At 36.9% G+C, this 21,573-nt stretch overlaps 2 protein-coding genes across 3 annotated transcripts in view; one reads left to right on the top strand and one right to left on the bottom strand.

The window, feature by feature from the left end:
• Positions 1 to 565: 565 nt before the first annotated feature.
• LOC132105658 (protein lin-7 homolog C-like) lies at positions 566 to 9,153 on the top strand. 2 transcript variants are annotated; one of them, XM_059510946.1, is made up of 7 exons: positions 566 to 724; positions 1,682 to 1,800; positions 4,598 to 4,669; positions 5,887 to 6,096; positions 6,389 to 6,552; positions 8,673 to 8,772; positions 8,937 to 9,153. In XM_059510946.1, the coding sequence occupies exons 1-6, from the start codon at positions 688 to 690 to the stop codon at positions 8,746 to 8,748; spliced, it is 678 nt and encodes a 225-aa protein (XP_059366929.1). In that variant the 5' UTR covers positions 566 to 687; the 3' UTR covers positions 8,749 to 8,772; positions 8,937 to 9,153. The 2 variants fall into 2 exon arrangements, with proteins under 2 accessions (XP_059366929.1, XP_059366927.1); XM_059510944.1 differs by having other exon boundaries at positions 8,673 to 9,153.
• Positions 9,154 to 13,497: 4,344 nt separating this feature from the next.
• Positions 13,498 to 21,573, bottom strand: part of LOC132105653 (myosin-binding protein C, cardiac-type-like) — a 32,382-nt gene continuing 24,306 nt past the window's right edge. Inside the window, exons 24-32 of the mRNA XM_059510941.1 lie at positions 20,920 to 21,054; positions 20,348 to 20,515; positions 19,736 to 19,824; positions 18,969 to 19,164; positions 18,641 to 18,780; positions 16,396 to 16,555; positions 16,089 to 16,225; positions 15,415 to 15,601; positions 13,498 to 13,856 (exon numbers count right to left, since the gene is read on the bottom strand). Coding sequence (XP_059366924.1) covers positions 13,825 to 13,856; positions 15,415 to 15,601; positions 16,089 to 16,225; positions 16,396 to 16,555; positions 18,641 to 18,780; positions 18,969 to 19,164; positions 19,736 to 19,824; positions 20,348 to 20,515; positions 20,920 to 21,054 — 1,244 coding nt within the window. The 3' untranslated portion in view covers positions 13,498 to 13,824. The remainder of the gene's footprint in view (positions 13,857 to 15,414; positions 15,602 to 16,088; positions 16,226 to 16,395; positions 16,556 to 18,640; positions 18,781 to 18,968; positions 19,165 to 19,735; positions 19,825 to 20,347; positions 20,516 to 20,919; positions 21,055 to 21,573) is intronic.

Raw genomic sequence — 21,573 nt, 5'->3', positions numbered from 1 at the left:
GTGTACATTACATTCCAAGGCTCATATATGTAGATGAATCCTCTAAATAGAGTTCTTTAATAAAAAATAAAATAATAATAATAAATAAATAAAAATAAGAATAATATTAATTAAAAACATAGAAATTAAATGTTTTCTTTATCTGTACATGTGTTACAGAAAATAAACGAGGAAACCATATAATCTAAAACCCATCCACAAAACCATATCATGGCACTGCGCTGTTAACTATAGAGACTAAAACACTCCAATTCATTGACACCAAATGAATTATCTTAATAAAACAGTATTTACATGAACATTTGCACTAATATAGTAAAGTAAAAACGTATATAAAATGTTTACAGAAATTCCACTGTATAAAGTAGCCTATCCTTTTGTAATAATATTCGCAGTATAGCACGACTTACATTACCTTTTGCTTAAATACATTATATAATTCTCATATACAATACAATAAAATGATATTTCCTCGGGCTGCTCATATAAAAAAAAGTGTCTGTAATTATGTAAAGTGGCTGCACAGAAACAACGCAGGAATGACGTTCTTGATTCGCCCTTTAATCTCTTAGCATTGGCCACAGCGCTTAAGCTCAGCTAGCTAATAACAACAAACCCAACAAACACAGCAGCCGAGACTTGAGACTGGACCTGTCGCCAAACGCTAACTCTGTATCCAGGGCTAAAATGGCCTCTCTAGGAGAATCTGTTCGTCTGGAAAGAGGTACGCCGATCACTGAAACACTTTCTGTTGAATGTAACGCTCAGGAGAATGTGTAAATCACGCTTTTTACTCTTTAACGTTACATCCCGCTGTCTCTTCATGAGGATGGATTAGTGGACGACAGCGAGCTAGCTGACATTAATTTTATCAAATGATTCGAAGAATTCAATAAATTCCACGGCGTCTAGGAAAACGTATAAATAGTAAAGTTTGAATCTTTTTTTCTGTCGTTAAAGTGGCGTGTTTACTGTTTACGTTCAATGAAAGCACACCACGAGGCTAACTTAACGTTAGCTGTCAGAAGCAGTAATCTTTTGTGAGCACTGTTAGCATGCTCACTCGAGGACAGAGTTAATATTAGAAATGAGGGTTTTTTGATTGTTTCTGCTGGTTTAGTACAGTCTTTCGGTCACATTCTGACTAGCCAGCATCTTATTAGCAGTCCAGCTAATAGTTTATGGGACTTTATATTGTGAAGAATTAGTGTTGGCTAGTAACGTACAGATTATCAAAAGCGTTGATTAATATGATCAGAGGTCTTTACATATGTTATTTTGATATTCGTATTCTTTATGATCTAAATGAATAAGCTATTACTGTGGCTGAAGCTGAGAACCAAACATGGCTTTCCTTTAGAAGTTATTAATTTTTTTTTTTAGGTTGGTTAACAAATGACATTCCTTATTAGTTGTAGAGACATTTGACACCAGTGCATGCAAACCACGGTGGCATAATAATAAAAATAAAACACATAAGGCAAGCTATTATTATTATATATATATATATATTTTTTTTTTTAATGGAGAGAGAATTACATTCTGATATATTTACACAACCATTTAATGTTTTTTTTTCTTCAATGTTTTTCAATCAAAGACAGCATCTTTAAATTGAATGATGCCAATGATCATCCATGGCCTTGGTCTTGCCCTCATGGTTTTGCATGTTCTTTTTCAGATATTTCTCGTGCCATTGAGCTGCTGGACAAACTCCAGAGGACAGGGGAAGTGCCTCCCCAGAAGCTGCAGGCACTGCAGAGGGTTTTGCAGAGTGAGTTCTGTAATGCCGTTCGCGAGGTGAGTGTGCCAGCACCACATTCATGCATTCAAATAAAATACCTTACTTTATGACTGTAAAAAGTGGGGAAAACAGACATTACTTTGAAGTGTGTAATTTGAGTGTAATTGTGCATTAAGAAAAAATGAGCATAATTGTAGGCCTTTTGGTTGCCCAAAACGATTTTGGGTGTCTTTTACAACACTGTGTTATTATTAGAGATTGAACATTCAGAAGAGATTTACGATAACTTTGTGTCTTTATTTGTGCTTCAAAACAGTTCATTTTTGATATTATGATGTACTCTGGCATTTTACTCAGTACTTTGTATAAAGTTGGGACAGCAAGACTTAATGCTACTAATGGTCTTTGTGCTGAAATCTGTATACGGTCATGTTACTCTCTACACTGCACTCATCCTGAGGGATTCCTACACTCCTACAGTCGTTGCGGAGACATGGAAAAACGGTCAAACGCAAAATGTTAGTGGTTTAGAAACAGTGAAATTTTCAAATCACTGTTTACCTTGATTCCAGTAACCGGCCCATTTATAGATTTCATCATTTGAAGTGAAAGAGCAAAAAAAAGTGGTGTAATAGCTTTAACTGTGAGGTTTCTCTCTATAACAACGCAGATACTGGATGAAGCGAGTGTGTAATCTGGATCTGTATAAAAGGTGTTAATTGTGTTTGAACTGGTTTTGAGGAGCATACATCTTTAGAAAGCGTCATGTTGGCTGAGAGTAATGAAAGGTTGTGTGAAAGCCATTATATGGAGATGGTTTTTGCATGTTTTATGCAAATGACTAACCTTGTGCACACGGTTACTCATTTATAATACTCAAAATTCATCAACATTAGAACACGTTTAAAAGCAAGTTCATGTCAGTTCAGTTGTTTTTTCTTCCTGTTAGCGCTTCACCTGTGCATACTAATATGAAACAATTCACACAACTATTAATGAATGAGACCCATTGTCTTAAAAATGCAATGAACATAGTTTATAATGCTGGAGGAAAAAACAACAACCAGGTTTGATGAAGCTACCAAAGAACGACAGACCAAAAGAAGAAAATAGAGCAGACGGAAGTTACTTCATGCTCACAACCCCCCGTCTCTCCCTTTTCCACTCAATTCGTTATGACTGAAATTGCCTTCATGCTTGTGACAAAGTGCTCATTAGTGTAGTACTTGGGTAGTTATTGTTGAGAAAAAGGACTGGATGCTGGATATTGATTCTTATGTCTACAAATAGCATCAATCCATTTGTCTGTTTCAGGCTGGGTATAAAACTCTGTAGCTGTAGTGTTCTGGTGCCCCTGTAGTGAATCTAAGACTGTTGGCACTTGTCTGGTCTCCTCCCTGCTGCTTGGTCATCTGTCGCGCTTACTGAAGAATCAGAAGACTCAGCACAAGTGATGCTCACAGCAGAAATTCTTTGCCTTGCGTGAGAGCCTAGAATTAAGCAGGGGTTTCTGAAAGCAGAGATTTGTGGAAAGATTTCTTTGCATGGGTTTATTATTTTTTATTTGCATAAAGGAAAATTATCCTACTCCTTTTTAACATTTTAACATCTCATTTTAAGATATGCTAAATATTACATTTTGCAGTATTATTAAACGACTATTTTTAATTATTTAAATTTGAGCAATGGCAAAGGTCATTTAAAATTCAGAAAATGAATCTTTGTCATAACAGGAATAATGCCTTTACTCCAGTCTTCGGGGTCAGAAATCACAATCCTTTAGAAATCATTCTAATGTGCTGATTTGGAGCTTTTAAAATATTTTTGTGGAAACTCTTTTTATTTTTATTTTTTTATCTAGAAATAAAAAGCTTTAAAAAAATAGCATTGATTTAAATTAGAAATCTAATGTAACATTATAAATACAGTGAGTATTTCGTGACCACACACTCTGTGTATAGGCTATTTACTACACATTTCACAAGAATAGATTTTTGTCAGTGGTGCTCAGGATCTGCAAATCATTCGCCATTGTCCTCCGTCATTTCTTCTTACTGTTTATGTAGTAATTGAAATTGTATGTACTGTAACTGTAATATAACCGGTAAACGCTAGCAAGTGGTTATCCATGTCCCTTTAGTGGCTCTGTAGAACATGTTGTTTGTTTTCTGTCTCTTTCCGAATTCTAAATTCTTGTTTGCATGTTTTGTGACTCTAAGGCCACCCATGTTTTCTCTGGAAATTCTTTAGGCAGTTTCATGTGATTGTGCTTGAGTTAAGTGCGGTACCTTTTGTGATAAATGCGTAAAATATTTGATTGGTAACTCAACAGCTTTGTCTCTTAAACATTCACACTTTGCACTGAACCTCTGAATGCTTGCTTGATTCTCAGATAAACATGCATGACTCGGAGTTGAATGCTGAGGCAGTGTAGTGGATGTATAATAATGGCCCTAAATAGAAGAGGAAATAGTGGTTTAACACTGCCAAAGCATCAGAAGCAAGCCATGTAAAGAGATTGATTTGATACAATATCCTCTTAATGGTGTGGCATTCCGCTCACTAATTACCGCTTGTTTAAGGCACACTTGCTGTTTTAATGGTGACTGTTCACTGAAGATCTGATCTAGACTAATGTGACGAATTTAAACAGCTTTTCAAGGGTGAATTATGATTCACAAGTAATTTAGTTGTGTCTAAACTAAATGGATCTGGGAAACTGCCTCAGGTTCTGGAAATCTGGTTTAAATTGTACATCTGTTTTCGTTTACATGGTCGTTTAAGACCGTAGAGGTTGTACTTGTACTGTATTTGTGTGTTTGTGTAATTTACACAGTGTTCTGTCATTTTCAGGTATATGAGCATGTGTATGAGACCGTGGACATAAATAGCAGCCCAGAAGTGAGGGCGAATGCAACAGCAAAGGCAAGTCTCTGTATTTCTTTTAATTAAATAGACAGAATTGTTTCTGTAACTAACAGTATTCTGCAAACTATTTTTAGCATGAACATTGTCCAACAGTTAATCTCATTACTTGATTGGCTTGGTTGTAATGCCTTCTTTAACACCAGACTGCTGGCCTACAAATATATGAGCATCTTATTTGTGGCATGTGGTCATTCATACTTTTTTGGATGTATTTTATTATATGAACAAATACCATAAAATTATTTAATCATAAAATGTTTTAGATAATTTACATATATGCTACCAGAAAATTTTTGTGCAATTTTTTTTTAACCTCACCAAGGCTGCTTTTATTTGAACAATAATACAGAATTTGTTTTTATAATAACTAATAAATATTTTTACATTAATATATTTAAAAATGTATTTTATTTCTGTGATGGCAAATCTGAATTTTCAGTAGCCTTTACACCAGTCTTCAGAAGAGCTGCTCAATTAATCATTAAAAGATGGTCCTCATTCTAATATGAACAAAAACATTCCTTAAGAATATCAATATTGATAACTGTTTCTTTTAGTAAAGAAAATATATTATTAGAATATATATTATTAGAATTTTGTTTTTTATTTTGAATAAATGCAGTTCTTTTTAACCTTTTATTCATCAAATATATTAGACAGCAGAACTGTTTCCAACACTCATAATAAATCAGAATATTAGAATGATTTCTAAAGGATCATGTGATAGACTGGATGTTACATGTGACACTGAAGGCTGGAGTAATGATGCTGAAAATCCAGCTTTGCATCACAGGAATAAATTATTTTTTTAATTATATTCAAATAGAAAACTATTATTTTAAGTTGTAATAATATTTCACAATATTACTGTTTTTTTCTGTATTTTTGATCAAATAAATGCAGGCTTGATGAGCAGAAGAAACTTCTTTCAAAAACATTAAAAATAGTAATGTTTCCAAACTTTTGGTCTGTACTGTATATATTTGTATTCTTATTAATTAGAAGTTTAAAAGAACAAAATGTATTTTAAATAAAAAATTGACCAATTTAATGTGTTCTTGCTAGAAAAAAAGTATTAATTTCATTAAACAATTTCATTCTACTGCACATTCTAAATGTGCTTACTGTATAAGCACATTTATTACCTTTTGCACAAGACAAATAAATTGTGTTCACAAGTGTTTGATTTCTGACCATTTTCACTTCATTTCCAGGCTACAGTGGCTGCATTTGCAGCCAGCGAGGGTCATTCTCACCCACGTGTGGTGGAGCTCCCTAAAACAGAGGAAGGACTGGGGTTCAACATCATGGGTGGGAAGGAACAAAACTCGCCCATCTACATCTCCCGCATCATTCCTGGAGGCATCGCAGATCGGCACGGTGGCCTGAAGAGAGGAGACCAGCTGCTGTCCGTTAATGGAGTGGTATGGACATAGCTATAGCATCCTTCACATTAACAGGCACAAATAATTTATAATATTTCATAATACGTTTTATTTTGACTATTTGAAATCTATTTGATAATAGATAAGAGAAGAACGTTTGATGCATATGTTAGCTGAATAAATTCAAGCTGTAATTGCATCATCTTGAACACTTGTGTGATTTCAGTTGGACTAAAACATTTACATGACATTTAAAAATAATAATAATAATTGCTTATTTTCAGCTGAAATTGAACTTGTAAAATGCGTGTAAACTTGTTCTGTCTTTCAGAGTGTAGAAGGAGAGCACCATGAGAAAGCTGTGGAGCTGCTGAAGGCCGCTCAGGGTACAGTGAAGCTGGTGGTACGGTACACCCCTAAGGTCCTGGAAGAGATGGAGTCGCGCTTTGAGAAGCTGAGGTCTGCCAAACGCCGACAACAGAACAACTTCCCCCAGTAGGCCATCTTGCCTGAGCCCTCTGCCCCTCCCATCTCTCTCTCTCTCTCTCTCTCTCTCTCTGTCTTTAATTCTTCTGCCATCTGTCTTCCTCGTTCACACTCACTCACCCCCTTTCTCCAGCCAGGGATTAGCCACATGTTTGGCACTCCTTTTTGTGAACATTTTCTAAATCCTCACCTCCTCAACGGTTTTTTTCCTCCTCAAAAGTCTTTTCACACAGTTCTTTCTCATAGTATGAACACTACTACATTGGCTCTGGATGTTGTCATGTAGACATCTCACACACACACACACACACGCACTACTGGTGCATTACTAAGAATGTACTGTCATTTGGGATGTTGATTAGTTAGATATGCAAGGGGACCATTGCAATGTTCAACTCCTGAGGTCGTCTGAATGAAAATGTCAAAAAAGTGCCTCAAGAGATTTACAAAAAAAAAAGTCTGCAGCCTCCACTATGTCCCAACGTAGGCTGTGTTTTATGGTCTAAGCACAAAATGAGTGAACACTACCACCTTGTTAAAATGCTAAATGACTGTAAGTTTCCTCATCTCAATAACAGTATACCATGAAGGTTTTATGATGTATTATGTGCTTTTCTCACTGTTTGCCCACAGAAAAAGGAAAAGTCTACCAGGAAAAAAAAAAACGTCTATTTTGGAGTCTCTAGAGAGATAAATGGCAGAGCGGTGACACAAGTATCCCATCAGTACTGCTGTTTTAAACACAAAGTGTCAGCTGTAAATATACTCCTGTACAAAAAAATGGCAGACTAGTATTGCTTGAAACGATCGTCAAACTGATCGACTCTTCACATCATGTTTACAGTACAAACTGACTTTTTTTTTTTTCTCTCGTGAATGTGTGGGGGGAAAAAATGCTGTGAAAATCTACATTAACTGGTAAATCAGTTCAATATCAACTTTTATCAACAAGATTATTGAACTGTTTGGGTTTGTTTAGACTCTTTTAGAGCCACAAAACATTTTACATACACTCCTGATTACTCCATTTAAACATTCAGCTTTTGATTGAAAATATGTGAATGGAGTGTTTATGAATAGTTCACCTAAACATCAGTTCAGAGGAGATGCTTGTGGCACTGTTTGGATGTTAGATAAATAGAAAATGAATTGAAAATAAAACATTTTTTGTAGCATATGCCCCTTAAAGCACACAATGAAGCAGTCACCTAGCTCTTATTCAGGCTTGCGTTCCAGTTGTTGTTTGTAGAAATTAAAAATGTAATTTTAGTCCTCACAGCAGAAACACTAAGTTTAAAACCATAGGGGGAATTTAATTGTTTTATGGCTGTTTTATCGTCTGTTGTTTCATAACACTTTCTGAATGTTAATGTGGCACTTGGCTTTCAGTCAGCTGTGGGTCCATATGTTTCACCCAGTTCACGCTGATCATTACAAAGATCTGCATCATGTTTCAGAAGCCGTTCACTTAAATGCTTATATTAGCATATCACGAGGTAGCAACTGAGCATAAAGCTAGCAAAACAGCAATGAATGCATAAACGAGTGTGTAAGAATACCATCTTTATTCACCATTCAATATATGAGACCGGTCTAAATGAAGCTCAAGAGAAGTTATTAATTGGTGCTGTCATTTTCATTTTTTCGTTCATTTATTTTTTTTCTACTGAAAGTCAGGAATTAATTCATTACTTTAGATTCACATCTTTTTGATGTTACAGCCAAATTAAGGATTTAATTGATATTTTTTTATTGTTATATATATTTTTAATCCTGATTTGTCAAGATTCATATTATAAAAGTAGTTTCACACTGTACTTTGAACCTCTTTGTACTCCTTTTCACATGTTAAAAAAATGCAACACGCTTTATGTATTTTTAACCTCAAATGCAGGTATTTTCAGTATCTGACAAACTTGGAAAAAAACAATCTATTTTTCTCAGTCTCTCATAAAATATTTAACGTGTCTAATTCTAGAGGCCCATGACTCACCCTGATCTGTGAGATACGTAGGTGTTTTGGGGGTGAGAGATAAAAGGGAGGTCTGATGTCTTGCATTGAGGAATCATTTGTGTTATTGACCAAAAAGAAGAATCAAGCGATCTCTTTTCTTTCTGTGGTGTATAAGGTGCTCAGGTTGGCTCTGGCAACAATATCATGAATTAGAAAGCATCATGAATCACAAGAGCAATAATGAGACATGATCCGTTCATCATCATCTCAGACAGGTTACTCACTCCCCATTCATACTTGGATTTGTCCACGGGGGTGGCTGACTAAATATTTTTTATAACCTTTTTCTTTTGATATTTAACCCCTTTTGATAAAGTGATTTTTTTTTCAAGAAAGCTTTGTATTGATTTACCTTGACCACATTTTCCCTGTAATTCAGGTAACAAGACCAAATTTGCATCCATTCTGGGAGCTGTTTCAGTGTCTGGTCAGCTAGTTTGGATTGTTTTTTTGTTTTTTAAAGAAACTGTTAGTTTATTGTATTTGTTTGACATTTCTGTCCTGCTGTATTGTTACATTAATGGGGATGTATAAAGACTGATCAAAAAGTGATTTGTTTTGAGGATACAGAGTTTAAATATACTGTGGGTATAAATATTTTGTGTGTGCTTCGTTTTTTCCTTCCTTGCATGTACTTGAGGGAAAGCTAGATAATACGTTTTTAGAAAAAAAAAAAAAAAAAAGAGTAATTTTTATTCACATGCTGTTGCATCGTTTAACCAAACTAGCACGCATTTACCTACACACCAGAGGGCGTTGCAGGACAACACAGTTCCAATAGTTTGCTGGTCTCAGTCTCTGCACAATTTAGATTTAAAAAAAAGATCAACAATCTTATATAAACCCTCAGTAACCGGAAACAAGCAACACAGTCAAAACATTTACATACATCTGTCATGTGTCATAATGTAATGGCACACACTCACAGACCAATGAACACTCAAGGGATTTGTCAGCCCAATTTAGTTTCTTGTCAGTGTTGTCATCGACTGTGTTCCTTCTGTCTTAGGTTACATCTTTAAGACCGAGCCCGCACGTCACCGACACTGAAAGCCTTTCTGATTAATAACATGTAATATAAAAACAATCCACCTAGAGAATTTGACTGTTAATGAAGAAATATCAGCCCGCTGACCGTATTAATGAATGGATCTGTCATTCAAATGCACCCTCAGTCTTCGTCATCTCCGGCTGTTTACCAATCATGTACATCTGGTTAAAAGATCCATTGAAAAATATTTTATAACGGCTGGATTAGTTTTTAAAATGGATTAAAAACTTTAAAAAGTGTTACATTTAATAATAATAATAATAAAATTAATTCCACATTCATATGTTTTGTAATATTTTTGGCAATACTATGATGGAAAAATAATGCCTAAAAGATTTTCAAATGCAGGGTAAGAGTTGTGGAAGTGTATGTAAGACTGCATGCGCAAGAGAAGCTTTGTAAATCGCGTTTCAAGCGTAAGAAAAAATGAGTTGCAGCATTTTACTGTTACTCATAAGCAGGATGTGATTCGCCGGGGGGATGCGTGGGATTTCCCCCTTTCTGGTCAATGTATCCCTGCCTCTGCTTAATTATTTTTAACCCCCATCAAAGTGATCAGTGCTACTACACTAGTGCATAGACAGTAAAGACGGATCACAAAACTTATCACGGATCCGTGGTTTGATTAAAGTCAATTTTATTATAAAATGCGCTACTTTGGCTGGCTCTGAGTATGTGTATTTGATTTCATTAGTGCAGATTAATGTTTGAGAGCTGGTTATGTAGTGGACCGCGTTTGTCATTATAATATTCATTCCGTTGTCTGACAACAGAAACATTAAAATATAGTAGCTAATAAAAACAGTTTTATTGACAATTAAATTAAATGGCTAAATTAAATTGCAGTATGTGAGCATAGGGGGGGCAATACATTTTGAGAATTACATAAATATTAGTTTTCAAAAAGTTTGCTGCTAAACTGCTTTTAGATCTTTGTTTCAGTTGTTTCTGTGATGTACTGAAAAATAATTACAAGCACTTCATACGTTTCAAAGGCTTTTATCAACAATTACATGACATTTATGCAAAGAGTCGGTATTTGCAGTGTTGGCCCTTCTTTTTCAGGACCTCTGCAATTCGACTGGGCATGCTCTCAATCAACTTCTGGGCCAAATCCTGACTGATAGCAACCTATTCTTTCATAACCACTTCTTGGAGTTTGTCAGAATTAGTGGGTTTTTGTTTGTCCACCCGCCTCTTGAGGATTGACCACAACTTCTCAATGGGATTAAGATCTGGGGAGTTTCAAGGCCATGGGCCCAAAATTTCAACATTCTGGTCCCCGAGTCACTTAGTTATCACTTTTGCCTTGCTGTTGGAGGGTGTTTTGGTACCATTCTTTATTCATGGCTGTGTTTTTGGGCAGAATTGTGAGTGAGCCCACTGCCTTGGATGAGAAGCAACCCCACACATGAATGGTGTCAGGATGCTTTACTGTTGGCATGACACAGGACTGATGGTAGCGCTCACCTTTTCTTCTCCGGACAAGCCTTTTTCCAGATGCCCCAAACAATCGGAAAGGGGCTTCATCGGAGAATATGACTGTGCCCCAGTCCTCAGCAGTCCATTCACTAAACTTTCTGCAGAAGATCGATCTGTCCCTGATGTTTTTTTTGGAGAGAAGTGGCTTCTTTGCTGCCCTTCTTGACACCAGGCCATCTTCTAAAAGTCTTGGCCTCACTGTGCGTGCAGATGCGCTCACACCTGCCTGCTGCCATTCCTGAGCAAGCTCTGCACTGGTGGCACTCCGATCCCGCAGCTGAATCCTCTTTAGGAGACCATCCTGGCGCTTGCTGGACTTTCTTGGACGCCCTGAAACCTCTTTCCTTGTATTTCTTGATGATCCTATAAATTGTTGATTTAGGTGCAATCTTAATAGCCACAATATCCTTGCCTGTGAAGACATTTTTATGCAACGCAATGATGGCTGCACGCGTTTCTTTGCAGGTCACCATGGTTAACAATGGAAGAACAATGATTTCAAGCATCACCCTCCTTTTAACATGTCAAGTCTGCCATTCTAACCCAATCAGCCTGACATAATGATCTCCAGCCTTGTGCTCATCAACATTCTCACCTGAGTTAACAAGACGATTACTGAAATGATCTCAGCAGGTCCTTTAATGACAGCAATGAAATGCAGTGGGAAGGTTTTTTTGGGATTAAGTTAATTTTCATGGCAAAGAAGGACTATGCAATTCATCTGATCACTCTTCATAACATTCTGGAGTATATGCAAATTGCTATTATAAAAACGTAAGCAGCAACTTTTCCAATATTTATGTAATTCTCAAAACTTTTGGCCACGACTGTACAATACAACGCACTTGTCATAAATATGCTAATTAGCACATTACGTCATCTAGTTCAAGTTCTCATTATTTATTTTTATGAATTAAAATGTTTCAAAACACGCCCCCCCCCCCCTCCCCCCTCTGTGTTTTTTTTTTTTTTTACAAATCGCACCCTGCTCATAAGTATCATTCATGTACTGTGAAACTGCAGCTTCATGCTAACGCAAAATAAATATGATCTGCATTCTTCTGACTTCCATTTTTCCACGCTTATACTTTTGATTCATGGCCAAATTATGTGGGTTAAAAAAAATAACTTCCCTTAAAAACAGATGGCTAGTTAATTTTTTTAAACATTCAGTACTTTCAACCTACAAATCACATCATACCTTAAAAATAACAAAATGAGTTTATGATAGAATTAAATCCAGCTCCTTCTACTGACTGATAACACTACTCTTGCCTGCTGGTTTTTATAGACCGCTCTAATGAAAACAATTAAATAATTACATAAATCAATTAATACATCAAATAATTAATTTAGTTCATTCTGTGTTAAAGGGGTGGCTGATCAGATTTTTTAGAAAGCTTGATTGTGTAATGGTGTGCAATGTAACAAGGTAATGCTTTGTTTTGTTTAAAAAAAAAACACACATTATTTTCACATATTTAACTTTATTCTACACCTCTTGTTTCCATTCCGGTCTGTTCAGTTCCTGGTTCTATGAAGTCCCTCCCTCAGAATTATGCAATGGGCTCTGATTGGTTAGTATGAAGCTGCCGTTTCACAGTACATCAATGATAATTATGAGTAACAGTAAAATGCTGCAAATCATTTTTTCTTACACTTGAAATACGTGTAAGAAAACCTTTAAAAAGCTTCTCTTGCGCATGCAGTCATATGTACACTTCCACAACTCTTATCCTGCATTTGCATTATTTTAACTTCATACAACACGTAAAACCAGTTTATGTGTGTGAACAATGTAAGCAATATGCGTGTGCACAAGGACAGAAGCACAGCTGCTAAACTTCAACATGGAGCAGATCATCCACGGTCATTCTGGCACCTCGGCCATGATGGCATGTCTGGGCATCATTTCAAACATTTCATCCTCTCAAACCCGCCACCAAATTGCCACTGGAGAAAATTCCATAACCAAGCCATGCAGGCCAGCCATGCTTTCTGCTCTCACGGATAATACCACTGAGTTGACGCTTCCAGATGGACTTTGTGTGGGCTTTGTTACATTAATACCAGCAGCCTGTTGATGCTGGGACATACTTTGAACTGCTTGAGACTTTAAAGAATGCATTTGATAGCCGTGCCTTTGCTGGTATAGACGGGAGAGTGCGTCATGGTGATGTATGGAAACTAAGAGCCACCTGTCTGCTGCTCTCTGTGTGACTGTGGTTTCTTAGGCAATTAATAGCGTCTGCACAAATGACGCATTTTGATGTGCCTTGGGTCAAAGAAATCTCTAGGATTGGAACCAAACAATGGAATTATTATTTGTGCGTTGGGGAAAAGCGAGTGCAAAATGTGAGTGCAAAAGAGGAATATGTAATACAGTATTTAAATGAAAACCTGACAATAAGCATCAACAAAACTCTTTATTTAGCATGTTTTGCATAACATCATGTGGAAGGAAAAAACTGAAATCACTAGACCCTACAGCATAAATTTTAAATACAATAGCATGAAATGAAACGAAATGAACACAAGGAATAATGAAAAGCAAATCACACCTAAGCACAGACCATGGGATGTGAGTGAGAAAAGGGGAGCACAACCAAATGAAGAAAACCGATGAAAAATTTCTTTGCTCTGTCATTTGATCATTGACATGTCTTGGGATCAGTTTCAGGACAGAAGACAGAAAGAGGACAGTGTCACAGTTTCTCCAAACCCATTCCGTCTCTCATTTCTTGCTGTCTTCTTTTGTGACTTGAGCTGCAATGAAGTGAAAGAACCATTATTAGATTACATCCTGCATTTACAAGGGGGGAAAAGGCTACCACTGTAGAATTATCTAAAGTTACCTTTACTGCTGTTCAAAATAATTCATACAGCTGAGTGACCTACAGCAAGCCTGCATGCATTTCAAAACTACACTTTAAAATGTTGCTTAAGCCTATTTTGTTAATTTTAGTCATATAAAACTTTATTGGTATTAATTTGTAATTAATTATTCTTTAAATATGATTACATAGAAGCGGATAATCTCCAATGTCTAGTTTGTTATGAGTTAGTGCATCCATTGAAATTGTTTAGATATGCAATGCCTTTCAGAAAATTGATTTCAGTATTGAGAAGCACCCCAGACATGCTGGACTTGAGAGGGTGGAGTGCTTTGTTAGTGAAAGTGCAGGAAGTGTGGGTGTAATGGCAACACATGGGGCACTGTCATGCTTACTTTGGATTTCACACAGAGCAAACCTGCGCTTACTGTTTACTCACGTTCTGAGGGAGTGAGGTCGGTAGGGAATGTGAAGGGAAACAGGAGGTAAGGAGGAAGTATTAAAGTGTGACACACAACAGAAATCATGGATCACTGGAAAGAGATCCATTTTGGAACTTTGGAACCAATGCACTTCTATGTCCAATCCAACCCAACAGTTATTAACCAAAATGAAGTATTCGATTTATGCCAAAACATGTATGTTTATTAATGTAGTCTGAAGTAAAAGTGGCATTTTAGAATTTTTCTTTACTCATAGCGGAGTCATCAAATAAAATGCTAATACAGACAGAAGTAAGGATGGACTTCTTTGATCTATATGTCTCAGCATATATCTTTCATTCGATCATAACATAAGAGTGTTATCTTATGTTCAGTGGTCATTCAGGTAAGTTTCATTCATATGGGACACCACTGATTATGGTCCCCTCATACAACATCTCATTTGACTATTAGCATCATGTTTTAATGGAATACCCTGAAAAATACAAAACTTTAAAAAAAAAAAAGAAATAATAAAAAAAAAAACAGGACTAGTTCATTGAACTCACTAGTTCATTTTTTCACCATAAATATAGGCACACTATCATTCAAAAGTTTGGACTCAGTAAGTGTAAAATGTGGCTAACAATACAGTTGCTGGTCCCCATTGACCGAGAAAAATGTTATTGAGGTAAATGGGGACCAGCAACTGTTTGCTTGCCAACATTCTTCAAAATATCTTCTTTTGTTTGGAATAACTTGAGGGTGAGTAAATTATGGCAGAATTTTCTTTTTGGGGTGAAGCATCCCTTTAAGCAGCACAACTGTTTTCAACATGATGATAATAACAATAAATGTTTTGAGCACCAAATCAGCATATTAGAATGTATGAGTAATGGCTGCAGGAAATGAAGCTTTGCCATCAAAAAATAAAATATAACATCCCAAACGTCTCACTGACCATAGATTTTGATTTATAGACAAATTACATTTTAAGTTTACAATTTTATTATCAACTGTTACTAAGCAAATCTCTCAGTAACTCTTGAGTTAGAGGCGTGTACTTACGGCGCACTTCCAGTTTGCATTCTACGATGTCTTCTCCACCGTCATTGATCGCCTTACACATGTACACACCTCCATCAAACGGACACGGCTTGCGGATCTCCAGAGTCAGCACACCCTGATTGCTGAACATACGGTACTTGGCCTCGTTTGAAATGTCCATCTTGTTTTTGTACCATGTAATTTTAGGCTGCACAAAACATTGAAATGGATTTAAGTAAATATCTTTACAATTTCCTTACATAAGCATTGATATGATAGACAATAATTTGTAATACATTTATCGAAATTATGTATAAAACAAAATGAAGCCAATAAATATTTAATAAGCAAGGTGATACTATATATATATATATATATATATATATATATATATATATATACACATACATATTTTAATAAGTACTACATCCGCAAAAATAAACTAATTTGAACTCTTAAAAGTGCTAGCTGGTTGGGCCTTTTCTTTTTCAGTATCACAATATCCCTGTGAACAAAGTGAGGACCTTTGGGATGAATTGTAATGCTGATCCCATCAGTGACCTTTTTATCTTACAATTCAGACTTTTATTATCTAGAATTGCTGAACAAGCATAAATGAGTGTGCTGTTTCTGTTTCATACTGCAGCTCTACTTTATAGTGCGTGACCTTTGATATTGAGGTCACATGTGCTCACCTTAGGGATGCCTCGTACGGAGCAGCTGAGTGTAGCACTGTATCCAGCAATAACTGAGCGACTCACAAGAGGATGTGTGAACTTGGGCGCCTCAGAGAAATCATGCTCTTTGTAGGAAGGAGGCTTGTACATAATGCCTGTAAAGAAAACCGAAACATATATCAGGGGAGTCACATGGGAGTTTTAAAGACTTTAAATACTGGCAGCCTAACTGCCAAATTTTTTGCAGGAATGCTCTTGCCATTTAAACTGTTTATTTGTGAGCAGGCAGAGCAGGCATGATAATCTAGTTTATAGGCAGAATCACCTGTTTTCTGGATGTAGGCACTGTCTTTGGAGAGGCAAGGCTCTGGACTCGGACCCACCATATTCATTGCATACACACGAAACACGTACTCATTTCCCATGATCAGGTCCGAAACCACACAGTTAGTGCGCCGATACTGCTCAAACACAGTGTACCATTCCTGCAAGGAAGAGAAAAACAACACAAACGTAGTCACATATACGTCAGATACAATTTACTGTGATTAAAAGCCTTATCTGTTCTCCTCTGAAACTCACAAAATCATGTCTCTTAGGCTGCTGAAAATTCCTCGTTGCAATCACAGGAATATATTACATTGTAATATATATTACAATAGCAAAGATTTATTTTTTAACTAAAAATGTTTAACATTACAAGCGTTTTACTGTTTTTTTATCAAATAAAGGCTTTGTAAGCGACTTATTTCAAAAGCATTTTTTTTTAAAAAATACTGAATGTAGTGTATTTAAAATGTATGATTTTGTGGATGTTTTTAAACACACTTATTAATTTATTGTAATTATTGGAAAAGTTTCATGTTTATTTGCACTGGCTATAATACAGTTTAAGTGTGTGTGTGTGGCGGGGGGACATCAACAAAGTAATATAACCTTTGTGTTAGTTCATTTACAAATATAGGCACAAATACATGATATATTTTTAAGCATAAACCTAAATTCTTTATATTACTTTTTTTTGTTTGTTTAGATTTTTCTATTTTGAACCACTTTTTCGCTGCAGGACACGTGTATTAAGTCAAAGTGTCATTACTACAGAATGTCTTTGGGAGCAGTATATGTTGAAGCAGGTAAATGGTCTGCTCATGGATGTGCCCCAAAACCTGTAGCCTAAAGTGCTTTTATATTTAGCAGTAGAGCATCTCCGATTTCTGATTGAGATTGTCCTGTGAAACCTGATAATCCGGTGTCTTCCTGCCTACTGCTCTGGACACAGGACTAGCTCTAGTAACAATGAAACCTAAACCGGGTGCTTTTTATTTAGCCACTAACCTTAGTGGCTCATGAGTACAAAGGGGTAAAGAGAGCACTCTAATGACAGCACTTAAATCAGAGCAAGGCCGTGGGCTAAGATTTCAGCATGCTTGCACTGAAGTGGGCACAGGTGCTCCAGTTTGGTGTGCAGCAAGTGTCATTTTGGAGCTTTGGTGGGTACTAGATGTTCTGGATGCTGTTCCCTTGGCTCACAATTCAGTGCCACTAGCCAAGTGTACTTCACAAGAGAGGCTATAAACTCATAGTCTTGCTGCAATGCCGTGCCACTAATGAATAGTGCACATACATTACTCAGTTACCAGGAGTGTACAGTAGTGGTACCTGGAGAAGAGGGTATACTCTTAATCTATGGCAACACTTTTTTTTAAAGTGGCCCAGCAAAGGATGAACGCCATTTGTTTTAAACAGTGACATGTAAGACTCCGAAATAGGCCAGTATAGTATTTGCACATTGTCACTTAACTTCTGCTGCTTGACTTCATGGAGTAAGCATCATGAAATAAATATTAGCCACAGAAGATGTGTTTTATCAAGAACTGTGCAGCTCTATGCCTATGTGTGACTGTTTCTCCCATGCCACACAGTGACGGGGACATGATAATTTCGAGCCCTGACATATGTTATTAACATAATTTACAAGGTCCTGTTATTAAAAAGTGCTCCCCTTGGCTGATGTCTTCATTTGAAGTTGTAGTTGAATACTGATTGGGGTGAAGGACGGAGCAAGCACAGGCGTAATCATATTTCAAGGGAAATATGGTCCTGACCGCATCACTGTCTTAGGTATTTTTAGGGAATACTTACATTTATTTACATGTGATTGGATTAGCTACTCATGTGCTGGACTGTCATGGTTTTGGCTAAAGCAGGACACTAGTACTGAATGATGCACATCAGAGGTGATTTAGAAGTGGGTGTACGCAATTCTGACTGATAAAGAAGTGGGTATATGCCGTGTAGCACTGCACTACACCACTGTCAATTACAGTGATCACAAGCTTAGCTGCTGTAGACAATGGCAAGCACAGGGAGGTTTATCTACCCACTAACTCTTTCTCTTTCTCTCAAATTCTCTCTCTGAGCCCGAGTTTGATTACTAACAGTGCCTGGCATATGTACTCTAGCAGTTCATACTGTACATACAGTATGACTCTGTCAAAGAGACAGGAAATTAAATAAAACAAAATAAATAATTCTCTATTTTAGCAAAAAATTTGTAAGTTTAAGTTTACCATGGTTTTCTTATCAGCCTTCTGGATGGTGTAGCCTGTGATGTCGCAGTTGCCATTATCCTTGGGTGGTTTCCACTCCAGGGCAACGTTGAAGCCCCAAACATCTACCACCTTTAAATTTTGGGGTGGGCCTGGCAGGTCTGACAGTAGAAAAGAACAAATAGTGTTTGGATGTTTACTGATGCAATCAAACAAACTTGTATTGTACATAAGATGTACTCCAAACTATGAAGACTGAGTGTAATTCCTAGATGTTATTATTGCACAATTGTGACAAATCTAGTCAATAATACAGGTTAAACTTACAGTGTATGGTCTAGTAACTTACCAACAATCTGTATATTCACACTGGCCCTGTCCTCCACATTCTCAATTTGCACTTGAACATCATACTTCCCAGAATCCTTTCTCTCAGATCTCCTGATGAAGAGGATGGTATCAGTGTCGCTGTTTCGTATGCTGACCTGCTTAGGGTCCAGAGGCTCATCGTTCTTTGTCCAGGTCACTTGAGGTCGTGGTTTACCCTTAAAAGTGAGGTGAGTGAAGAATGAGTCAATACATCTCTTTGGTTTTTATTTGTATTACTGACAAGAAACAAATAAAAAGTACTTATATGAGTGGACAAACAGACAGAGATAGATATATGTTTTTGGCCACTATAGGTCCCTTACAGATGCCGTTCAGACTCATGTCATTGACTACCATCTGTGTGCATCCTCTCTCATTGAATTTCAGCCATAGAGCTCAGAGTATTTATAGAGTGAGAGGATGAAGATCAATGTTTCACAAACTGGGTTCTGTAAACAAACAAGTGGACAAGCTACAGTCTAGCCAAACACTGAAGCTCTAGCTGATGGAAAATGTTGGAGGTCAAAGTCTGCATCAAAAGAGGACAGCCAATGGTTTCATATTGTGACAAATAATACTGCTGGATACATCAATACAGAACTTTACTGGATCTTTTCATACGACTCACAGAATGCCTGCCAAGAAACAAATCTAATTTGTGTGCATGGATTAGTCACATGTTGCACAGCATAATTTTGCTAGTGGTGTACACGTTTCAAACACGATTTTAAGGATGACTTTTCTCACCTGGAAGGGGATTACCAGGTTAATCATTTCTCCTACTTTCTTGATAAGTGTCTGGCGGAGGTTACGGGGTACCCAGATTTTGGGTCGCTCTGCAATAACAGAATGCAAATGATTCACATGGTGGCCCTGCATCTTAGAATATAATAACCTATCTTTCCCATCTCATTCCCTTCCCAACACATAACTGTAATGTGATGGATGGATGGATATCCACTTAAAAATAAAGCTCATTTGCCTGAACATCAGCATTTATAAGCCTAGTTTCATTCTATTATCAGGTAGATTCATCTGTATCATGAGGCATTAACATATGATGGCTCTAAACACAATTTAGAGCAGTAGTTCCCAACCACTTTCCTGAAGCCAAATTTCTCTTTTGTGTCTGACACACCTATTACAGGTCTTGGAGTTTCTAAATGAGCTGATGATCTGAATCAGGTGTGTTTGATTATGGAAAACATGCAGTGTTGGGGGGCTCCAGGAATGTGGTTGGGAACATATGATCAAGAAGACAAAAAGCCAATACATTTGAATCTCTAGCTGTCCACACTGTGTAAAACCCTATCCTAAAATCGTAACATTCATTCAAAAAATATTCTTTGTGTAACTCACGCATGATTTCACGGATGGTGACTGCTTGTTGCAGTGTGGCAGGAGGGCTTGGGCCTGCCATGTTATATGCCCTTACGCGGAACTGCATCTTCTCTCCGGTTGGCAGGTCACGGATGATCACAGAGGTCCTGTCTGTGAGACCCTTAAATGCAGGGATCCATTCATCAGCTATAAAGATGAAATAAAGGGTTCAGACACAGAACATTGAGGATTTATTCTGAATAGTACTTAGAAATTGCAGTTAAAAATCATATATTTTACACCTGAATTGCTAGAGCTACACTAATGCTCAAAAGGTTGGGATCACTGCGACTTTTTTGTAAGGAAATTGATTCTTGTTCCTTGAGCAACAAATCAGCATATTAAAATGATTTCTGAAAGATCATGTGACACTGAAGACTGGAGTAATAGCTGCTGAAAAAGCTTTGCCATCACAGGAATAAATTACATTTTAAAATATATGAATAGAAAACAGTTAATGCAGCCTTGGTGAAAATAAGAATGTATATTAATCTTAATCTAAACATATGAATCTTTAAACCATCCCCTATTCAAAGTACAAACACACTTACAGCCTTCCTTGCAGTACTCAACCCCATAGCCTTCAAGCTCAGCTGAGCCTATTCTTTCTGGAGCCCTCCATTTCAGAGAGATGGTGGTATCACTGATGTCCTCCACACACAGGCCAGTAGGTTCACTGGTAGGAGCTGTGGACAGGAAGTCAAATATCTTCTTGTATAAAGTTTTGTTCAAGTACCATTTCCTTTGCTTGGGTAAATTGATGTACTACTGTAGAGTTCAGCTTTGTCAGCTGACAGTAAGGAAAAGCCTTGTGCGTATGATGTATTTTAAGTGCAACATTTGCTATATTACACTTATATACTGTGACTAAGCCATCAGAGTAAGTACTGAAGACTGTTTAATACATGGCTGGATTTGTCACTGTTGTTTCCAGTAAAGTCCCACTGAACAATGTGAGAAGAGCATACTGTTGTCACTAAACTAAGCAGCCATGGAAGCTATGGAAGCAACCTCAGTCTTGTGGCCACTTACCTTTGAGACTTCCTTCACAGAAAGCCTTTCATTACTGACAAGAATAACCAACTGAGTTTAACTTGTACAGTGGTGAAAAGGGCCTCCTGAAGATATACATGCTGTCTGCTATGATTTGCAAGCAAGCTTCAGTCGAAACTATTTGTGCCATATTTAAGTGGCAATGACATGCC

The sequence above is a fragment of the Carassius carassius genome, chromosome 2 (assembly GCF_963082965.1).
Source record: "Carassius carassius chromosome 2, fCarCar2.1, whole genome shotgun sequence".
In the NCBI taxonomy this organism is placed as follows: domain Eukaryota; kingdom Metazoa; phylum Chordata; class Actinopteri; order Cypriniformes; family Cyprinidae; genus Carassius; species Carassius carassius.
The sequence above is the reverse complement of the archived record's forward strand: the minus strand, read 5'-3'. Positions and strand labels throughout refer to the sequence as shown.